The sequence below is a fragment of the Ranitomeya imitator genome, chromosome 1 (genome assembly GCF_032444005.1).
Source record: "Ranitomeya imitator isolate aRanImi1 chromosome 1, aRanImi1.pri, whole genome shotgun sequence".
Lineage (NCBI taxonomy): Eukaryota > Metazoa > Chordata > Amphibia > Anura > Dendrobatidae > Ranitomeya > Ranitomeya imitator.
Window position 1 is genome coordinate 340,348,161 of NC_091282.1, and position 24,072 is coordinate 340,372,232.

Here is a 24,072-nt window from a genome sequence, read left to right on the forward strand (position 1 = left end):
AATAGTGCTAATGCCCAGTTACTGATCCATTCTTTTTCAATTGAGTTGCAGTAAAAAAAAAAAAAAAAAAAAAATCAAGAACAGTGCTCAGCAACACCATAGACCATGAATGGAGGCAGTCGGGCATGTGCACTGTTGCTATATTGTAAATGGCGATAACTGGGATAAAAGTTTCCAGCTATCGTTGTATGTTCAACCGTAAGACCCGCACCAATTGGCAGAATTCCTAAAAGCCTATAAGTTTATCCGGCAGATAGGTGATAACTTCATTGAACAAAGCCTTTAAACTATTCACCTATTACGGAGTTCACTCCATGCCGATGTCTAACCACCAGCAGCAGGTATGGCAACTCCACTAAAATTATATATATCTACTATATCATTGTCTAAGGGTCACTTCCGTATTTCTGTCTGTCCTTCTGTCTGTCACGCATATTCATTGGTCGTGTCCTCTGTCTGTCATGGAATCCAAGTTGCTGATTGGTCGGTGCAAAACACCCACGACCATTGCCACGACCAATCAGCGACGGCGGCAATATGGCCGCTCTTTCCTCCCTGCAGTCAGTGCCCGCTCCATACTCCCCTCCAGTCATCCAGTCACCCTCACACAGGGTTAATGCCAGCGTTACCGGAACGCGGTGTAACGCACTCTGGTTACGCAACAATTAACCCTGTGTGACCAACTTTTTACTATTGATGCTGCATATGCAGCATCAATAGTAAAACGATCTAATGTTAAAAATAATAATAATAATAATAATAATAATAAAAAAAAGGTTATTCTCACCCTCCGACGTCGCGCGCTGTCCTCGGCAGTGCAAGGGGCAGGTTCCGGTTCCAAAGATGCTATGCGAGAAGGACCTTCCATGAAGTCACGGTCATGTGACCGCGACGTCATCACAGGTCCTGCGCTCATACCAACCCTGGGACCGGAAGCTGCCGCGTGCACCGCACACAGGCGTCAGGACTACAAGGGGCTTTCAGAGGGTGAATATATGTTTATTTTTTTTTTTAACCTGTTACATACGTGGCTGGGCAATATACTACGTAGCTGGGCAATATACTACGTAGCTGGGCAATATACTGCGTGATCTGTGCTGTATACTACGTGACTGGGCAATATACTACGTGACTGGGCAATATACTACGTAACTGGGCAATATACTACGTGGCTGGGCAATATACTATGTGGCTGGGCAATATACTACGTGGCTGGGCAATATACTACATCACTGGGAAATATATTACGTGGCTGGGCAATATACTACGTGGCTGGGCAATATACTACGTCGCTGGGCAATATACTACGTGGCTGGGCAATATATTACGTGGCTGGGCAATATACTACGTGGCTGGGCAATATACTACGTCTCTGGGCAATATACTACGTGACAATATACTACGTGACTGGGCAATATACTACGTCTCTGGGCAATATACTACGTGACTGGACAATAAACTACGTGGCAATATACTACGTAGCTGGGCAATATACTATGTGGCTGTGCAATATACTACGTGGCTGGGCAATATACTACGTGACTGGGCAATATACTACGTGATTGGACAATAAACTACGTGGCAATATACTACGTAGCTGGGCAATATACTATGTGGCTGTGCAATATACTACCTGACTGGGCAATATACTACGTGACTGGGCAATATACTACGTGATTGGGCAATATACTACGTGGCTGTGCAATATACTAAGTGACTGGGCAATATACTACGTGGCTGGGCAATATACTACGTGGCTGGGCAATATACTACGTCACTGGGCAATATACTACGTGGCTGGGCAATATACTACGTCACTGGGCAATATACTACGTGGCTGGGCAATATACTACGTGGCTGGGCAATATACTACGTCACTGGGCAATATACTACGTGGCTGGGCAATATACTACGTGGCTGGGCAATATACTATGTGACTGGACAATATACTACGTGACTGGGCAATATACTACGTGACTGGACAATAAACTACGTGACTGGGCAATATACTACGTGACTGGGCAATATACTACGTCGCAGGGCAATATACTACGTGGACATGCATATTCTAGAATACCCGATGCGTTAGAATCGGGCCACCATCTAGTCTACTATATTATCGTCTAATTCTGTCTGTTTCTCTGTAACAGAAATCCCGCGTCGCTGTTTGGTCACGTCAGCCGCCCGTGACCAATCAGCGACAGACGCAGTTCTGTCAGTCACAGTGCCATATAGTTCAGTCACGTTTACTGAACAAGTTTTGTCAGTCACAGTGTCACGTAGTTCACTCACTTTTATTGAACAAGTTCTGTCAATCACAGTGCCACATAGTTCAGTCACGTTTACTTAATAAGTTCTGTCAGTCATAGTGCCACGTAGTTCAGTCACGTTTACTAAACAAGTGCTGTCAGTCACAGTGGTACGCACAAATATATTATAGTGTCGATGTACTTCTTTCGTCCGATGATTTATTTAAATACAGTTAGATATTCATGTAATGGTTTACCGGTATATATTTTGATGATCTGTTTAATAATTTTGTTCAGTTGTATTAAGTTCTATGAGCAATAAAATTTAATGATAATGTATATATTTTACCAAGAAAATCCTGTGTATTCAATGCATTATTCTTATATCTTCATAAATAAACTACATACATAGTCTAGAATACCCGATGTGTTAGAATTGGGCCACCATCTACCATAGTATATAATAATTACTTTAAAATTCCATGGCAGATGTTTTTGACAGTTCTCCTGCCTAATATTACAATGGGAATTTTGAGTCCAGCTCCATCAGGATTATACAGCCATCCTGACATGGATCTCCAAAGCAAGTACACCTGCCCCATCAAGTCTAAGAACTCTACTTATAGGATTTATAGTGCAATTTGGTGACAGATCCACTAAGTTATCTGTACAGCAGAATCATCATCAACTAGCTGGTCCCCTCCACATCTCTACAGTCCTTCGGTATTGCACGGATAGTGACTATATAGGCAATTCTTTTGTATTTACCATATTTTTCTGACTATAAAACGCACTTTTTAAGAAGTTGGCATTTAGTAAGGTCCGTAGCGGCAAACTTCCCTGACTGCTTTCATAAATGATAGGGTAGAGCATAGATAAGTGCTGTCCATGAGATAACCAAGCGGCCGTATAGTTCTCTCGAATGCTGAGCAGGAGGCTGAGCTGAGCTTGGAGCAGGTTAGGTGAAGCTTACCTCCACATCAGGGTTAACAGAAAGAATCTGTGATGCCCAGGCTGAAGGAAAATAAAACTGGCACACAGATAACACCATGATTTACACTTACAAGGGGAGTCTTCTTCTTTTGGACAGAAGCTAATCTCCTCCATTTCCACCTGTTGCCTTGTCTGTACACCATTAGGATACATATATGACGCCTCCTTGTTTGCCTACATTCATGTGTGGTTATGAAGGGCACAGAAATTCATAGTAGTACAGCACTGCTTAAAGTGAACCTGTCATGTAAAAACCGCTATTAACCTGCAGATGTGGGAATAATCCACAGGTTTTTAGCATTGTGAACCTACCCGGCGCCCACACTTAGACCCCTCTATTGGAGAGAAATTAACTTCATTCCTCCAGCAGCGTTTGGGTTTCAGTTATGCACACGGTGCCGATGTGCATTAAGTCACCGCTCTGTGTATAGAGAGCAGCGGCTGTAACTGCGCCTCCAGCACTGACTGACAGCAGCTCAGCATTAGGGCTGGCTATCAGTCAGTGCAGGAGGCACAGTTACAGCCGCTGCTCTCTATACACAGAGCGGTGACAAACTGCACCGCGTCGCACCCATGACTGATACCCAAACGTTACCAGAAGGAATATAAAATCTGCAATAGGCATCCATTATAGTGTGTAAATTAGAATATCTTCTACTAAAATGTACAGCCAACTAAACGATGTATAAGGAGTATAAATGGCATAAATGGAAGGCATTACACAAATAAGACACCGGGAACGCAGGTAATTCCACAATAAATGTATTTTTTACTCTTTATGAACATATGTAAACTGTATTCGGACCTTGTTATGTCAGTGTTGGGGACAGTATATAACGCACTTTATTTTTTTGGTACATCCTTAATAATATACTTCTTCCACTTTGGAACAAATTATTACTCCCTTCTTCTTCCCTAGAGCACCAAGAAATGAGCACAACCGTACCCCACAAAATATATCCCCTCCACAACTTTCCAGCATCAGGATAGTGTTAATATTTATATATTTTTTTCTGTTGTCCAAACCTTGGTGCGTCTTATAGTCCAAAAAATAGAGTAATCACTTCTGCCCTTTCATGCAGTCCTCCGGTGATATTGTACTTCTATAAGCCTGCACTGCAGATGGATACAGGGCTTTTCAGCAGTGGACTGAACGTCGATTGCTTTTTCATGGTACACAAGCAACTGGATAAGCTGAATGTGTACATGAGAGAGAAATACAAACTGAGTGTTGTCTTAAGAGGCACACCCACAGAAAAAGAGGGACGATTTAGTCCTGTTGTCCCTCAATGAGCCAGCATAAATTATTATAAATGTCATTTTCAGATTTCATCAGAAGCTGCGCTCCAAGCATTTACACAATGCAGAGGTCCATCCTGTATGTACCCATGAAAGCAAAAAGCAATGCTCATAGATGGTTTATTCTAGAATACAAACAATATACATACCAGAGAATGAAACACAGACTCACCTGATTGCCCGTTCCGACAGCTTCACTTCTATCTGGTGATCGTCAACAGTACAGTGCTAGTGGAAGAAAACAAGATGCACTATTTTCACAACGCATCAGCTACTATTAAAGACCCCCCACTGGCACAATCAAACTGACATAGCCATCAGAAGCAGTGTACTGACATTAGAGACAGTCCGATTGACTGCCATAGGGCCTGTGGTGAGTGAGTGACTGCCATAGGGTCTGTGGTGAGTCTGAGTGACTGCCATAGGGCCTGTGGTGATGGTGAGTCTGAGTGACTGCCATAGGGCCTGTGGTGAGTCTGAGTGACTGCCATAGGGCCTATAATGAGTCTGAGTGACTGCCACAGGGCCTGTGGTGAGTGAGTGACTGCCATAGGGCCTGTGGTGAGTTTGAGTGACTGCCATAGGGCCTGTGGTGAGTCTGAGTGACTGCCATAGGGCCTGTGGTGAGTCTGAGTGAATGCCATAGGGCCTGTGGTGCGAGGACAACTGACACAGAGCTGCTGCTACTTCTTTCCAGTCACAGCATTATTCCCATCTAGTAATATCACCTACCCAATGGATCGTTGATAACTTTCTTATTGCTGGGGGTTCCACTGGTCTATGGTATGGGGCTCTGAGATGCCATGTATAAAATGGAGAAATAGCCTCACGTGTGCACCCCCAAGTTCATTCATGGTCTATAGGACTGCCGGAGATATCATTTAAGAGATTGGCTTTTGCAGTCAGTCCTATGGACAGTGAATGGAGTGCTGATGTGCATGCAACAGAATTCTATCATATTATAATAATTATAACTCCCTGAATTACAGTATTGTAAACATGTCTGACCCTTATAAAAATATATTAAATCTGATTGATATTTATTAAAAGAAAAAAACATGCGGAACAAAAAAAAAAATTCCATTTGGTGGCTCCGCCTGGTAGGAAATATACATATTAAGCAGTGCCTTATAAATGCATGGCTGACCTGGTAAACTAGTTTACACTGCCTTTTAATTCCCCGACTTCGTACATATGTAAAACTGGATAATGAATAAGGTTTAAACGCTTCTGAACCACTGAATATTGGTTACAAGTATGCTGAGCAGCAGCACTCAATGTCAAGCAGCAGCTGCAAAAGCAAACACGATTTTAGGGTGCATAAAGAGAGATAAAATCCCATGACAGATATTTTGCTCTGGAAAAGTAGGACTAATAAATGTGGTAATGCACCAAAATAGTCAACAATGCATATAAAAAGGGTGTGCGATTAGAACCAAATAAACAAAAATAGTGTACATTTTGTTACATTTACTGTATTATATATTTTTACTAGTGCTGGAGAGGATTGTCAGGAACCTGGCATTCATCTCCAGCACTGGTAAAAATGAACTTTTTATCTTTAAAGAGGTTGTCCACTACAATAATGCTCCCGTCGATTTAAACAGTGGAAAGAAGTATTTTTGTAAATACCTCTTGTTGCCAGTGGCTGCTCCCCCGATTGATTGAAGTGGACAACCTCTTTAATTAACAGGGTACTTTCATTACACCGTTATAGGTAGTGATAGCTGACAGTCATCATCCTTATGTTAGGGGTTATTATTGGAACACTCTTGTTAGATACTGTTGATACATTTTCCTTATGTACTTCGTGATTGACTATTTAGATTTTCCTACTTTGATACATAAACGACTTTACATTTGTTGACATTTGAACATAATTGCTGGAGCTTTATGCCATTATTTTTGGCTTAACTGTTTGTCCCACCTTTTTAATATGACTCAAAGATTTTTTGCTCTTGTAATATTTCTCTCTATTTGGTTCTAATTGCACACCCTTTTATATGAATCACTGCCATTACACAGTACACAGCAGGGGCACATTTAAAAGAATCTCTCAGAACAGGAACATTTTTTTAAACACATCCAATTGTGTAACTTATTATTATTACAAGATCTACTAATTAAAATGAACTTTGTTCATGGGACAATCCCCTTAAGGATGGACTGGAAAGATGCGAGTGTTGCCGGGTGGAATCAGAGGAGCATGTTGCAGTAATGGAGGTGGGAGATGATGAGAGCATGCACTTAAGAAGGCTATATCCTGGCAAGGTAACCCATCGATGCCCTGTGATTCCATTAACCCCTTCCCGACCCATGACGCCACGTAGGGGTCATGAAAGTCGGTGCCAATCCGACCCATGACGCCTATGTGGCGTCATGGAAAGATCGTGTCCCTGCAGGCCGGGTGAAAGGGTTAACTCCCATTTCACCCGATCTGCAGGGACAGGGGGAGTGGTAGTTTAGCCCAGGGGGGGTGGCTTCACCCCCTCGTGGCTACGATCGCTCTGATTGGCTGTTGAAAGTGAAACTGCCAATCAGAGCAATTTGTAATATTTCACCTATTATAACTGGTGAAATATTACAATCCAGCCATGGCCGATGCTGAAATATCATCGGCCATGGCTGGAAATACTAATGTGCCCCCACCCCACCCCACCGATCGCCCCCCCAGCCCCCCGATCTGGCCGGTACACTGCTCCGGCTCCCCTCCGTCCAGTGCTCCGCTCCCCCCCCGTGCTCTTGTCCGCTCCCCCCGTGCTCCATTCACCCCCCCCCCCGTGCTCCAATCACCCCCCCTGCACTCCGTTCCACCCCCCCGGTGCTCCGTTCCACCCCCCCCGTGCTCCATTCCAGCCCCCCCGTGCTCCGTTCCACGCCCCCCGTGCTCCGTTCCACCCCTCCCGTGCTCCGATTCCCCCCCCCGTGCTCCGATCCCCCCCCCCTGTGGTCCCCCCCCCCACCCCATCATACTTACCGATCTAGCCGGGGTCCCGTCCGTCTTCTCCCTGGGCGCCGCCATCTTCCAAAATGGCGGGCGCATGCGCAGTGCGCCCGCCGAATCTGCCGGCCGGCAGATTCGTTCCAAAGTGCATTTTGATCACTGAGATATAATCTATCTCAGTGATCAAAATAAAAAAAATAATAAATGACCCCCCCCCCCCTTTGTCACCCCCATAGGTAGGGACAATAAAAAAATAAAGAAATTTTTTTTTTCCACTAATGTTAGAATAGGGTTAGGGTTAGGGGTAGGGTTAGGGTTAGGGTTAGGGGTAGGGTTAGGGCTAGGGTTAGGGCTAGGGTTAGGGCTAGGGTTAGGGCTAGGGTTAGGGCTAGGGTTAGGGCTAGGGTTAGGGCTAGGGTTAGGGCTAGGGTTTCGGTATGTGCACACGTATTCTGGTCCTCTGCGGATTTTTCCGCTGCGGATTTGATAAATCCGCAGTGCTAAACCGCTGCGGATTTACCGCGTTTTTTTCTGCGCATTTCACTGCGGTTTTACAATTGCGATTTTCTATTTGAGCAGTTGTAAAACCGCTGCGGAATCCGCACAAAGAAGTGACATGCTGCGGAATGTAAACCGCTGCGTTTCCGTGCAGTTTTTCCGCAGCATGTGTACAGCGATTTTTGTTTCCCGTAGGTTTACATTGAACTGTAAACTCATGGGAAACTGCTGCGGATCCGCAGCGTTTTCCGCAGTGTGCACATACCTTTAGAATTAGGCTATGTGCACACTGTGCGGATTTGGCTGCGGATTGGCCGCTGCGGATTCGCAGCAGTGTTCCATCAGGTTTACAGTACCATGTAAACATATGAAAAACCAAATCCGCTGTGCCCATGGTGCGGAAAATACAGCGCGCAAACGCTGCGTTGTATTTTCCGCAGCATGTCAATTCTTTGTGCGGATTCCGCAGCGTTTTACACCTGTTCCTCAATAGGAATCCGCAGGTGAAATCCGCACAAAAAACACTGGAAATCCGCGGAAAATCCGCAGGTAAAACGCAGTGCCTTTTACCCGCGGATTTTTCAAAAATGGTGCGGAAATATCTCACACGAATCCGCAACGTGGGCACATAGCCTTAGGGTTAGGGTTGGAATTAGGGTTGTGGTTAGGGTTGTGATTAGGGTTATGGCTACAGTTGGGATTAGGGTTAGGGGTGTGTTGGGGTTAGTGTTGGAGGTAGAATTGAGGGGTTACCACTGTTTAGGCACATCAGGGGTCTCCAAACGCAACATGGCGCCACCATTGATTCCAGCCAATCTCGTATTCAAAAAGTCAAATGGTGCTCCCTCACTTCCGAGCCCTGACGTGTGCCCAAACAGTGGTTTACCCCCACATATGGGGTACCAGCATACTCAGGACAAACTGCGCAACAATTACTGGGGTCCAATTTCTCCTGTTACCCTTGTGAATCTAAAAAAATGCTTGCTAAAACATAATTTTTGAGGAAAGAAAAATGATTTTTTATTTTCACGGCTCTGCGTTGTAAACGTCTGTGAAGCACTTGGGGGTTCAAAGTGCTCACCACATATCTAGATAAGTTCCTTGGGGGGTCTAGTTTCTAAAATGGGGTCACTTGTGGGGGGTTTCTACTGTTTAGGCACACCAGGGGCTCTGCAAACGCAACGTGACACCCGCAGACCATTCCATCAAAGTCTGCATTTCAAAAGTCACCACTTCCCTTCTGAGCCCCGACGTGTGCCCAAACAGTGGTTTACCCCCACTCATGGGGTATCAGCGTACTCAGGAGAAACTGGACAACAACTTTTGGGGTCCAATTTCTCCTGTAACCCTTGGGAAAATAAAAAATTCTGGGCTAAATAATTATTTTTGAGGAAAGAAAACGTATTTATTATTTTCACGGCTCTGCATTATAAACTTCTATGAAGCACTTGGGGGTTCAAAGTGCTCACCACACATCTAGATAAGTTCCTTTCGGGGTCTAGTTTCCAAAATGGGGTCACTTGTGGGGGGTTTCTACTGTTTAGGCACATCAGGGGCTCTGCAAACGCAACGTGACGCCCACAGAGCATTCCATCAAAGTCTGCATTTCAAAACGTCACTACTTCAATTCCAAGCCCCGGCATGTGCCCAAACAGTAGTTTACCCCCACATATGGGGTATCAGCGTACTCAGGAGAAACTGGACAACAAATATTGGGGTCAAATTTCTCCTGTTACCCTTGGGAAAATTAAAAAATTCTGGGCTAAATAATTATTTTTGAGGAAAGAAAACGTATTTATTATTTTCACGGCTCTGCATTATAAACTTCTATGAAGCACTTGGGGGTTCAAAGTGCTCACCACACATCTAGATAAGTTCCTTTGGGGGTCTAGTTTCCAAAATGGGGTCACTTGTGGGGGGTTTCTACTGTTAAGCCACATCAGGGGCTCTGCAAACGCAACGTGACGCCCACAGAGCATTCCATCAAAGTCTGCATTTCAAAACGTCACTACTTCACTTCCGAGCCCCGGCATGTGCCCAAACAGTGATTTACCCCCACATATGGGGTATCAGCGTACTCAGGAGAAACTGGACAACAATTTTTGGGGTCAAATTTCTCCTGTTACCCTTGGGAAAATAAAAAATTGCAGGCTAAAATATCATTTTTGAGAAAATAATTTTTTTTTTATTTTCATGGCTCTGCGTTATAAACTTCTGTGAAGCACTTGGGGGTTCAAAGTCCTCACCACACATCTAGATTAGTTCCTTTGGGGGTCTAGTTTCCAAAATGGTGTCATTTCTGGGGGATCTCCAATGTTTAGGCACACAGGGGCTCTCCAAACGTGACATGGTGTCCGCTAATGATTGGAGCTAATTTTCCATTTAAAAAGCCAAATGGCGTGCCATCCCTTCCGAGCCCTGCCGTGCGCCCAAACAGTGGTTTACCCCCACATATGGGGTATCAGCGTACTCAGGACAAACTGGACAACAATATTTGGGGTCCAATTTCTCCTATTATCCTTGGCAAAATAGGAAATTCCAGGCTAAAAAATCATTTTTGAGGAAAGAAAAATTATTTTTTATTTTCATGGCTCTGCGTTATAAACTTCTGTGAAGCACCTGGGGGTTTAAAGTGCTCAATATGCATCTAGATAAGTTCCTTGGGGGGTCTAGTTTCCAAAATGGGGTCACTTGTGGGGGAGCTCCAATGTTTAGGCACACAGGGGCTCTCCAAACGCAACATGGTGTCCGCTAACAATTGGAGCTAATTTTCCATTCAAAAAGTCAAATGGCGCGCCTTCCCTTCCGAGCCTTACCATGTGCCCAAACAGTGGTTTACCCCCACATGTGAGGTATTGGTGTACTCAGGAGAAATTGCCCAACACATTTTAGGATCCATTTTATCCTGTTGCCCATGTGAAAATGAAAAAATTGAGGCTAAAAGAATTTTTTTGTGAAAAAAAAGTACTTTTTCATTTTTACGGATCAATTTGTGAAGCACCTGGGGGTTCAAAGTGCTCACTATGCATCTAGATAAGTTCCTTGGGGCGTCTAGTTTCCAAAATGGGGTCACTTGTGGGGGAGCTCCAATTTTTAGGCACACGGGGGCTCTCCAAACGTGACATGGTGTCCTCTAAAGAGTGGAGCCAATTTTTGATTCAAAAAGTCAAATGGCGCTCCTTCCCTTCCAAACCCTGCCGTGCGCCCAAACAGTGGTTTACCCCCACATATGAGGTATCAGCGTACTCAGGACAAATTGGACAACAACTTTCGTGGTTCAGTTTCTCCTTTTACCATTGGGAAAATAAAAAAATTGTTGCTAAAAGATAATTTTTGTGACTAAAAAGTTAAATGTTCATTTTTTCCTTCCATGTTGCTTCTGCTGCTGTGAAGCACCTGAAGGGTTAATAAACTTCTTGAATGTGGTTTTGAGTACCTTGAGGGGTGCAGTTTTTAGAATGGTGTCACTTTTGGGTATTTTCAGCCATATAGACCCCTCAAACTGACTTCAAATGTGAGGTGGTCCCTAAAAAAAATGGTTTTGTAAATTTCGTTGTAAAAATGAGAAATCGCTGGTCAAATTTTAACCCTTATAACTTCCTAACAAAAAAAAATTTTGTTTCCAAAATTGTGCTGATGTAAAGTAAACATGTGGGAAATGTTATTTATTAACTATTTTGTGTCACATATCTCTCTGGTTTAACAGAATAAAAATTCAAAATGTGAAAATTGCGAAATTTTCAAAATTTTCGCCAAATTTCCGTTTTTATCACAAATAAACGCAGAATTTATTGACCTAAATTTACCACTAACATGAAGCCCAATATGTCACGAAAAAACAATCTCAGAACCGCTAGGATCCGTTGAAGCGTTCCTGAGTTATTACCTCATAAAGGGACACTGGTCAGAATTGCAAAAAACGGCAAGGTCTTTAAGGTCAAAATAGGCTGGGTCATGAAGGGGTTAAAAGGGGAGCAGTGAAAGGATTGCTGCATTTAAAACATCAGTCAGATATTGCTGTCAACGGCATCTAGATTGCTAACAGCAGTGATCAGAGTTCAGCTCTGGCTGCTGCTGTTGGACACTATTGCTGGCTATGTAATATATCTGCTATCTACTGCAAGAGAGAGCTGAGCTCCTGAGGCCTCATCACAAGTGGACACCCCAGCACTCACACACAGTTACGTCAATTTGTGCAAAGGGGCTAAAACAGGTCTTTCAACAGACCATGCTCTGCTATGTAGGAGCGAAATTTCATGGAGAAAGGTTCACCCTCCTATTAGCCAAAATGGCACAGAAAAAGTATTGTGTATTTGGCTAACAAAATCAATCGGAGAATACACCAGATGTATGGTCGTCCAGAGTCAGGCATATTCATGGGGAGAGCACTTCCACAGCCTTTCTTACAGAGACCGAGGGACTTCTCTTATACGCAGACACATAGCACACTGACCTATGGAAGCAACAAACATGGCTAATGGAGGCACATAACTTATTCTGAAGAAACAAGACTCCCAAAACTCTACTTTAATATCTCCAGTGTATAAGACATACCTGAAGCTGTCGTAGAGCTTTTTGTGCATGTTCTGGTTTCCTATATTCTACAAATCCATAGCCCATAGACAGGAAGGTACCTGGGAAGAAACATCACTGTTAGCTTGGGATGACAGACTACCTATAAGAAACGACATTTTAGAAGATGTCCCAAATCTCACCCACTAAAGGTCTCCTACAGTAACAAATAGGAAACGCTGATCTCTCTTTGTGGACTGCAACTGGCTAAATGTGACAACGTCAATGTGCACCTCAAAGAACCATTCATTCTTTGAGCAATCATTTTTATTTGTCGTTATACCTAAAACATCGTTCTGTAACTCAATATCTTCTGGTATACGATGGACTACATTGTCTATTAGAATCCTCTTTGTATGTTACAGCTGCCAGCCAGTGCAGTTTATTAATTATATTATATTATTACGGTAATTATAACCCCTTTATGACCTATGATGTATAGATACGTCATAGGTCGCCTTTCCTTTTTTTTAATGTGGGCTATGTGGCTGACATGATTTGAACAGCTGACATGTGCCTCTATCAGCCACGAGTGGAATCGCGATCCACCAGCGACTGTTAACATGTTAAATACCGCTGTCAACCTCTGACAGCAGCATTTAAAATGTGCGCGCCGGTAGCACGTCACTATCCCCGCCCATAGGCGACCCAGTCACATGATCACGGGGTGCCGATGGGCTGACATGAACAAATGTGGGTCTGCAGATGATCATGTCTGCTACAGAAGATTGCAGCTTCAAGACTCATAATGAGAATATTGAAGAAAGTGAAAAGGTTTTTTTTTTTTTTAAAGGGTTTTTAAAAATATTTAAAAATTTTAAATATAAAAGTTCAAATCACCCCCCTTTTGCCTTATTCAATATAAAAGAAAAAACACAATATACACATATTTAGCATCACTGCGTTGAGAAACGCCCAACCTATTAAAATATAAAAAGAATCAATTCGCTCAGTAAATGGCTGAACGAGAGAAAAAAATAAAAATTAAAAAAAAATTAAAAAAAGTCGCCAGAATGACTACCGTATTTTGGTAGCCACAACATTGCAATAAAATGCAATAACAGATAATCAAAACATAGTATGTACCCAAAAATGGTATCAATAAAAATGTTAGTTCGGCGTGCACAAAATAAGCCCTCACCCAGACACGAAAAATGGAGACGGAAAAAGGCGCTTTTTTTTTAATACAAAACTTTGGATTTTTTTTCACCACGTAGGTAAAAAAAAATAACTTAGACATGTTTGGTATCTGTAAACTCCTAATGACCTGGCAGGTCAGTTTTAGTATTTACTGAACATGGCAAAAAAAAAAAAAAAGAAAAATTGTGGAATTGCACCTTATTTTTTGCATTTTCGCCACACTGATTTTTTTTCCTGTTTTCCAGTACACTATATGGTAAAACCTATAATGTTGTTCTAAAGTACAACTTGTCCCGCAAAAAACGAGCCCTCATACGGCCATATTGATGGAAAATTAAAAAGTTGTGAATCTGGAAGAAGGGGAGCAAAAAAACAAACAAAAAAAACCCAGAAAATCCCAAGGTCATGAAGGGGTTAAACCAGCAAACATCTAAGTGTGGGAGACACATACCTTGCTTATTTTTTTTCTTAGAAATGCTACAGGTTTTCACTTCCCCAGCTTTCGAAAAGACCTGTGGAGAATACAATATATTGCACACTTTAATACAGACGTCCTTATTGGCTGCATAGGAAAGTCATTGTCATAGCTGACATTTTTTATTATTTGAAGTCACTTTCTTTCCGCTCAAAAACAGGATTTTTGGTTGCTTACCGTAAAATCTGTTTATCGGAGCCTCCATTGGGGGACACAGGAACCATGGGGTGTTTGCTGCTGCCACTAGGAGGCTGACACTATGCACAAGAAAAGTTAGCTCTCCTCTACAGTGTACACTCCACCGACTGGCATTATGTACTTCAGTTAGTGAGAAAGCAGTAGGAGAAAAACAACAAGGTTGAAACATAACCACAAACATGAGAACTGAATATGTGAGAACAATCATAAAACATAAAACAGAAACTGAGAAACATTGGGAGGGTGCTGTGTCCCCCAATGGAGGCTCCAAGAAACAGATTTTACGGTAAGCAACCAAAAATTCTGTTTTCTCTATTGCCTCTCATTGGGGGACACAGGAACCATGGGACGTCCCAAAGCAGTCCCTAGGGTGGGAAAAACGGACTTCCATCAGGTCAGAGGACTCACCACAGCCGACTGCAAGATCCTTCTGCCTAGGCTGGCGTCCGCCGAAGCATAGGTATGGACCTTGTAAAATTTGGCGAACGTGTGGATGGAAGACCAGGTTGCGCTTTGCAAAGCTGTAGGGAGGAAGCCCTGTGGCGCACCTCCCAGGAGGCGCCGACTGCCCGGGTAGAGTGAGCCTTTATCCCAGGAGGGGGCACTCTGTTCTTGACCCGGTAAGCCTCCAAAATTGCCGTTCTGATCCAGCGAGCAATAGTCGCTTTAGAAGCCGGTAGGCCTCTACGCGCGCCATCAGGAATGACGAAAAGAGAATCCGTCTTCCGGAAAGCGGACATTCTATCCAGGTAGATCCTCACCGCCCTGATGAGGTCCAGCTTGTTCAAAGATCGCTCCAGAGGATGAGTCGGAGCTGGACAAAAGGAAGGTAGAACGATGTCCTCGTTGAGGTGGAAGGTAGAAACCACCTTAGGAAGGAAGGAAGGCGGAAGCCTGAGGACCACCTTGTCTTGGTGAATGAGCAAGAACGGAGGTCGGCAAGAGAGGGCCGCCAACTCGGAAACGCGGCGGATAGAAGTGATGGCCACAAGAAAGGCCACTGCCACGATAGAACTGACAGGGGAATCTCCCTGAGAGGCTCAAAGGGGGAAACCCTCAGAAGTCCAGTACCAGATTTAGATCCCATGAATCCACCGGGGCCCTATACAGAGTGACAGCATGGGCTTCTCCTTGAAGGAAGGTCTTAACCTGTAGCTGAGAAGATAAAGTCTTCTGAAAAAAAGATGGAGAGCGCAGAAACCTGGCCCTTTAAGGAACTAAGAGCAAGGCCCGAATCCAGTCCTGCCTGAAGGAAGGCCAAGATGGAAGGCAGGGAAAAGGACATAGCTGAAACCCGGTTGGACTCGCACCAACGTAAGTAAGCCTTCCAGGTACGATAGTAGATCCTGGAAGACGAAGGCTTCCTAGCCTGGATCATGGTGTGAATCACCCGGTCCAAAAGGCTGGACGCTCTTAGAACTGCGGTCTCAACAGCCACGCCGTTAAACTGAGCGACTGAGAATTCGGGTGGCAGATCGGACCCTGAGACAGCAGATCGGGCCTGTCTGGAAGGCGCCAGGGGGCGTCCGCGCGAAGGTTGACGCTCTCCGCGAACCAAGCTCTCCTGGGCAATCCGGGGCGATCAGAATGATCGGCACCCCTTCCTCTTTGATCTTTTTCAACAGCTTGGGAAGCAAGGGAAAGGGTGGGAACAGGTAGGGCAGCACGAACCGTGACCAAGGAATGGCCAGAGCGTCGACGCCCACTGCAAGAGGGTCGCGAGACCTGGAGATGAACTGAGGAACCTTCCTGTTCATACGAAACGCCGTGAGGTTTACATCTGGAGTCCCCCATCGAAGACAAATCTGATGGAAGACTTCCTGGTGCAAGGACCATTCTCCTGCCGCGAGACCCATCGTGGCTGAGGAAGTCGGCGGCCCAACTGTCCACGCCGGGGATATGCACCGCGGATATCACCGAAATCGTTGCCTCTGCCCAGAGGAGCATCTTGGATACCTCGGCAAGAGCCAAGGAGCTCCGAGTCCCCCCCTGATGGTTGACATAAGCCACAGCCGTGGCGTTGTCCGTCTGGATTCGGATTGGTAGGCCCTTGAGAATCCTTTCCCAGTGACGGAGGGACAGGAATCTTGAGGACATTGATCGGAAGAGATGACTCCTGCGCCGACCAATGGCCCTGAACAGTCAGGTGGCGAAACACCGCACCCCAGCCGAGCAGGCTGGTGTCCATTGTCACCACTTGCCAGTGAACTGGAAGGAAGGACCTGCCCTGGGAGATGAGAGGTGACGTCAGCCACCAGTTGAGAGACCGTTTGACCCGGAGAGCGAGTCGGATCGGATGATCCAGGGAGAAGACCGACCTGTCCCACAGACAGAATGGCTTGTGGAAGAGGTCGCGAATGAAATTGGGCGAAGGGAATCGCTTCCAATGTGGCTACCATTCTCCCCAGAACCTTCATGGCCGATCGGAAGGAGGGAGGCCGAGGACCCTGGAGCAAACGTATGTCCAGACGAAGGATGGATCTCTTGTCTTCCGGAAGAAAGACTTTGGTCTGACAAGTGTGGAAGAGCATGCCCGGAAAGATGATGCGCTGAAAAGGAATAAGGTAGGACTTCTTCCGGTTGACCAGCCACCCGAAACGGGCTAGGGTGTCGAGAACGATGGCCAGGCTTTCGTGAGCGTGAGAAAAGGATGGAGCCTTGATGAGGATGTCGTCGAGGTTTGGAAACAGAACCAGGCCTCTGACCCTCAAGATGGCCATCAGCGCCGCCATGATCTTCGTGAAAACTCTTGGGGCGGTTGCAAGACCGAACGGCAGTGCGACGAACTGAAAATGTTCCTGGAGCACCGCAAAGCGCAGGAATCGGTGATGTCCCGGGAATATCGGAACATGGAGGTAGGCGTCCTGAATATCTATGGAACACAGAAATTCCTGAGCCTCCATGGAAGCAATTACTGAACGAAGGGATTCCATCCTGAAGTGCTTCAGACGAACTCTCCTGTTCAGTAATTTGAGATCCAGAATGGGGCGAACCTTGCCGTCTTTTTTCGGTACCACAAAAAGGTTTGAATAGAAACCGGTGAACCGTTCTTTTTCTGGGACGGGAACGATTACCCCGGCTTTGAAGAGAAAAGCGATGGATGCGAAGAATCCCGGAACTAGAGCTGGGTCTCTTGGAGGTCGGGATTCGAAGAAGCGATCCCGGGGTCGTGAAAAGAACTCTATCTTGTATCCCGAGGATACAACTTCCCTGACCCATGCGTCCTCTACTGAGGAGGTCCAGACGTCCCTGAAGAAGAGGAGACGGCCGCCCAGCCTGGAAGGTGGTTTGGGGTCTTGCCGAGTGTCATGCCGAGGTGGATCTTTCAGTCCTGGACCTGGAGGATCTACCCTGGGAGTAGGGAGGACGCCAGGAAGGAGTGGGCCTAAAGATACTGTCTTCTTCTCCTGACGTGCCTGTGACCTCTGTTGCTGCTGGGGAAAAGAGTTTGATGCCACGAAGCGACGAAAAGGCCAAAAGGACCGAAACTGACGTCTAGGGGGAGGACGACGAGGTTTGGACTGGGGAAAAAGAGAACTTGTGCCCCTGGTGGCGTCCTTAATGATTTGGTCCAGCTTAGAACCAAAGAGACGAGACCCCTAAAAAGGCCAGCTGGTAAGGGACTTTTTAGAAGACAAATCCGCCTGCCAGGCCTTGAGCCAAACGGTCCGGCGGATGGCAACCGCGTTGCTGGACACCTGAGCCGCACAAGACGCGGAATCCAGGGAGGCAGAGACCAGATATTCACCCGCGTGAGAAATCTGGTTGGCAAGTTCCACCAGCTGTCCGGGTGGAGCCCCGTCCAGAATGCCCCGACGGAGTTGTTTGGTCCACTTGGATATGGATTTTGAAACCCAAGTGGAAGCAAAGGCCGGGCAAAGACTAGCTGAGGCCGCTTCAAAGGCTGACTTCGCGAAAGATTCTATGACTCTATCGTTAGAATAATTCAGAGATGCTCCGCCGGACAGTGGAAGGACCGTGTTGGTGGACAGTCTGGAAACCAGAGGATCCACCGAAGGAGAAGCAGTCCAAAAAGCGGTGAGCTCCGGAGAAAAAGGATATAAAACGCCAAGTAGCTTTCCTCTCTGAAATAGTGTCGGGTCGGATTCTCTCTTTCTCTGGACATAATCTCCTTGAATTCCAGGTGAGGAGCGAAAAACTTGAAAGGTGGTTTAGCCCATCTAAACGAAACCGTCTGATCTGCGGGTTCCGTAGAGGACTCCTTGATGCCACAGGTTTGATTTATCGCTCCAATGAGATTCTGAACCATATCCCTCATGGTAGCGATTTGGTTCGAATCCAGCTCCGAAATATCCTCCGAAGGCACATCTGAGAACGCCTCGCCTGACTCAGGGGAGGAGGACCGGGGGAAGTCGCCCGTAGAGAAGGACCGTGTGGTGAGATGGAGCGAGAAGAGGACTCAGACCGGCGTTCCTGTCTGGACCTTTTGCGGCTTGCAATGGAGGGCTCTGACGGAGCTTCCTGCGACCCGCTGGCTACTGCAGGGGTCTGCAGGGGTCAACGGTCCAGCACTGACACCAGAGTTTGAGACACCCGTGTAAGATCCGCCACTGATTGTGACAGAGAGGAAACCCAGCCTAGGGTGGGGGTATCGCTCTCGAGCGGAGCAGCCGGGGGATCCTGGGCGGTGGGAGCAATCGGGTTGCTGCAGGCCTGAGAGTGGAGAGGACTGACCTGAGGGAAGTTTGCAGTTACAAGACAAACATGCAAAGTATTTGACTAAGGCAGAGGAATTAGAGGAAGAAGTAGGAGGACGAGAGCGGCCCCCTTTAGAGGTAGACATTTTTAAAAGGTCCCTGAAGAAAATGCCAGAGGGTTAGGGGACAGGGGGGCAGAGGGGAGTGTCAGTCTGCAGTGCAGAGCTACTCATGGCAGATGAAAAACGGATTCCAGAGGAAGCTGTCGAGCTTGATGGGATGGGCCTCCGGTGAGAAGTAGTCCTTTTAGGCAGGAGGGTGGTATGGGCTCCTGCCGCAATTTGGACCGATCTGCGGGTGGTGACCGCTGAGGTGTGGCGACAAACGTCGGTACAGAGAGGAGAGGACTCGTGGTTCAGGAGTCCCAAGATGGCACTGGTGGGCGAAGAAAAGGCAGTGCCGCAGTGAAATTGTCAGGCGGGAGAAAAGTCCGCCCGATGAAAGAGGGAAGGGGTGGAGTCCGGCACCGGAAGTAAGCCCGGGCAGAAGCCGAGGCCTAAATTAGAGACCTGTGACCGGCAGTGAAGGGCCGCGGCGTCGGAACGGTGTGCCGCAGGGAGGAAGCGGCGCGGCAGCCTGGCAAAGCCGCCGCGCCGAAGATAAGGTATGAACGGCCGCTTGCAGAGCCCGGAGCAGCACAGCCGCAGGGACCCGAAGCGGTGCGGCAGCCTGACAAGGCCGCACTAGCAAGGTGGCCGCTGAGAGCGGCCGGAACAGCGCGGTCACAGGAGCAAGAAGCGGCGCGGTGGTCCGTAAAGGCAGCTGTGCCGGAACAGGGGGCAGGGCGTCCGCAGCCACGGAAGCGGCGTGGCAGCTGAGAAGATATGGGACCCATTAATAAATGCATATGCTCCAGGAAAGGGCCCCTACCTCTGTCCGCATGTAAGGCGAGCCGCATCTGAGACCCCTTAAATAAAGGACCCCTTTTGAGGATCTGGGATGGGATGCATGGGAAAATACTCACCTCAAAACATCCCACGCCGGTACTAACCTGGAAGGGATGAGACGTCCAGGGAGCTGATGAACGTCCTCGTCTCCGCAACCGACAGGCTATGGTGGGCGAGTGGGTGGGGGACGGAGGCAGGACCGGACTTCTGAGCACGCTTGTGTGCTAGGATCATGGTCCTGCTGAGGGATCTATGAGGATACGGGGTGGCAGTACACGCCATACTCATAGTCCGCATTGTGGGACTACAGGTGTGACTGTTCACCCTGTATCCCTCCGGAGAACCTGTAAGAAAACGACGCACATTGAGGTAGATAAGGGTCTAATGAAAGACCCGTGTCCACCTCCTACTGACACTAAGCTAAACTGAAGTACAGAATGCCAGTCGGTGGGGTGTACACTGCAGAGGAGGAGCTAACTTTTTTTGTGCATAGTGTCAGCCTCCTAGTGGCAGCAGCATACACCCATGGTTCCTGTGTCCCCCAATGAAAGGCGATAGAGAAAGGAGGTTTTACTACAAGCATTAAAGGGGGTTTCCTTATGATAGATCAACAATACTAGATTGGGTCTGACACCTAGCAGCTACACAGATCAGCTGTGATCAGCTATGGCGGCATCCATATATAACAGCCAAACAGCACAGCTCCATTTACTGTGTAAGTGGTCGGTCCCAGATGCTGCAGATCGGCTCCTATTCACTTCAACAGGAGGAGCTTAGCTACAGGCTATTCAGACAACCTCTTCTCAAATGCTATATTCTCCAATGTAAGATAAAAATCATCATATAGTCCCTTGCCACACCAGCACTGTGCCAGCGATGCAGCGATATGATTAGCTGAGGCTCGCGTGACATTGTTATGCCACATAAGCACTGCAGTCGATCAGTGACCTTTAATGGGAAGTGAGAGCGCGGCAATTCAATAGCGGCTGCTGACTGGCTGCAGGACTCAGGTGGCATAACAATGTCACACGAACCTTGGGAGACAGCGCATTCATTTTGGGGAGTATAATATTTAAAGGGAAGGTGCCATGATTTTAATTTTTGCATTAATAATTAATGATTATATAATCTATTTTTAATCCAAGATTAAATATACTAGTTTAAGGTTTTTATGTATTATATGTATTAATTTTCACTTCAGCCACTGGGGGCTACCATTTGCATTTGGGGGGGGGGGGTGTAAGTGTCATCTGAGCACGACACTTACACACCTCAAAAATGGCAGCGCGAGCCGAGCCATGACAGGAGATGTTGGGCAGTGGAGGTCTGGGGGGTGAGGTGAGTGTCAGGGCCGGGGAGCGGTGATTGCAGCCCGTCATCAGTATTACAGTACAGGCTGTGATCACCGCTGACCTGTTCAGAGCACAACAGGGAAATCATCATCATGTTGTGCTCTGAACACACAGACACGATGCTGCGCTGCGTGGGAGCAGAGGGAAGGTGAGTACAAGCATTTATTGTTTTTTATATATATTGAACAGCAGCACTGGCAGAATGGGGGAACATATACAAGGATGGATGAACGTATACCTGGATAGGGCACATATACCAGTATGCACTATATGGGGCATATTATACTGACTCCGTGACGCTGATCAGCGGTGTAGTACATCAGTTCTGAATGGGAACTTTTAGTTTCTTAATAAATTGGTGAACAAGGGACAGTTTCTTGTCTTTATTTCTCTCATTTTATTTTTTTTAGGTTTCCATTTGTGGACTACGGCGGACCTGCATGGGTTTTTTTTTTCAAAAATAAATTGGTGAACCAGGGAAAGGGTTTTTTTTTTTTTTTTTTTTTTTTGGGGGGGAGGGGGGGGTTGTTTCTTTTCTCCAAATAAAATGTATTTTTCTGTCCCGTGTTGTTTTTTTATTATTACTACTGGGTTAGTATTGGGGGTGTCTGATAGGCACCTCTCTATTATTATCTCCAGGGGTTGATGGCAGCTGTTATTTTTGCCAATTCAAATTCACAGTTGACAATAACCCCATCTACCAATACCCAGATTGCCACCGCACCAGGGCAATCGGAAAGAGCCGATAGCTGCTGGATTGTGGATGCTATTCTCTTATTTCTCAGGTTAAAAAAAAAACAAAAACACACTGTCGGTCACTAAAGGGTTAAATTATTAAGGGCTATGCGCAAGCACACAAAACTTCACGGCGTCATGATATCACAATGTGTATATGCAAAACCATCTAAGGCCTCATCAGAGCCATAAGTGCCACCCTAGTGTGACAGATTTAAGTGCTTGAAGATAAACTTGGCACACACTTGGTGGGATGCGGTGAAAATTTAATAAAGAGAGTACATACAGCAGACGTTTCGGTCAAACATAGACCTTCATCAATGTACTAAAACAACAAAATAATATGTATAACAAAATCAAAATAAAGTATTTACAATATGAACCCATAAGTGGGTCAAAAGTAGGCGGGTTAAAGGCATGTAAATAGCAGTATATGGTTATAAACATGAGCATAATATTCATATGAAAGATAACCAAAATTGGTCCAAGCATCATAGTCAGTCCTAGCATGAAGGTAAGGAGTGTGCTCTTAACCGAGTGAAGTCACTGGACGTATTAGTACTATTAGTGAGACCGACGTGCCACAATGCAAGTAAATGGACAGATACCTACCCTCTCACAAATCATACATCGTGTGGGGTCACTATAATAATGGTGGTAAGCAAGCGGAAACCTATAGTGGCATAAAGAAGGAATAATGCAGCAACCCCTATATAATACTGGCCAATATGGAACCTCCGAGTGAGTAGTGAGAAATAAGCGTAACATACCAAACTTGCTGAAGAGGATAGCGAATGAGGCCTGAAGACGGCACTATGGGGTAAAACAATAGCCATGGTACGTAAGAAGGCAAAGTGTATGTACGCGGTGGTACCGCTGTGCGAACAGATACCTTACCCGGTGACGAACTGTATAGGACGCGGTGTCCACCGCTTGTCCAGGAAGTGAGGAGAGCGCTAAGGAGCGGCCTTAAAAAGGAAGGCGCGCTAACGACAGACGCGCTCGACAGGAAGCGTCTAACCGGAAGTGACGCAGGGGGTAACATTGTGCGTTCCACCTGAAGAAAAGTGGGCGGAGATGTGCGTTCCATACCCGGGCATGCGCAGAGATAATACCTAACTCCTCGGATAGTGAGTCTATACGCTGACCTTAGCCACAGGGTACAAGTGAACATGCCACATTATGCAGGTGTGATGGTGTTCCGCTGATTATAGTTCATGTGACAGGTGGAAGAGTGAGAGTGGGGGTGCTGATCCTGGCCAAAAGACATTAATATAGACGATTCTGTAAAAGAAATACGCAGTTAGTACAATGAATGGAGGAGTGAGTTCCACATTGATAACAATATATCAGAGAAACTGGAGAAACAGTGGTCATATTAGATCAAGACATAAAGGATACGATATCATACTCCCTATTCAAACCCATGGGGGTTAAAGTCTGTAACTCATGTATCCAATAGGCTTCTCTCTTTTTAAGTAGGTTCACCCTATCGCCCCCTCTGCGTAGCGGTGTAACCTGCTCTAATACTTGGAACTTGAGCTGTGCGACTGTATGTCCTTGTGCTGCGAAATGATGTGGGATGGGCAACAATGTATTTTTGCATCTAATAGTGGATTTATGCTTGGAGATTCGATCTTTTATAGGTTGTGTTGTTTCACCAATATAGCATAATCCACATGGACATTTTATCAGATAGACCACAAACGATGTGTCACAAGTAAAGTATCCTTTAATGTTATATTGTTTCCCATTGTGGGGATGGTAGAACGTGGAGCCTCTCGTGACGTTGTTGCACTGCGTGCATTGTAGACAAGGGAATGTCCCATATTTTGGGTTAGTAAGAAACCGTTGCGTTGACATCTGTTGTGTTGTGCCTATGTCAGCCCTTACTAGCTTGTCACGGATGTTACGTGGTCTCCTGAAGCAAGGAAGGAATGGTTCCTTAAATTCTTTGATCCTAGGGTGAGCTGTGCCCAGGATATGCCAATAGCGTCTTATGGACCTATGAA

The 24,072-nt window shown here is 46.1% G+C and overlaps 1 protein-coding gene across 3 annotated transcripts in view; it reads right to left on the reverse strand.

Moving 5' to 3' along the window:
- RBM19 (RNA binding motif protein 19) overlaps window positions 1–24,072 on the reverse strand; it is a 126,362-nt gene that overhangs the window by 21,940 nt on the left and 80,350 nt on the right. For all 3 annotated transcript variants that reach the window (XM_069759809.1, XM_069759808.1, XM_069759803.1), the window contains exons 18-20: window positions 14,147–14,207; window positions 12,538–12,617; window positions 4,714–4,769 (exon numbers count right to left, since the gene is read on the reverse strand). In XM_069759809.1, coding sequence (XP_069615910.1) covers window positions 4,714–4,769; window positions 12,538–12,617; window positions 14,147–14,207 — 197 coding nt within the window. The remainder of the gene's footprint in view (window positions 1–4,713; window positions 4,770–12,537; window positions 12,618–14,146; window positions 14,208–24,072) is intronic.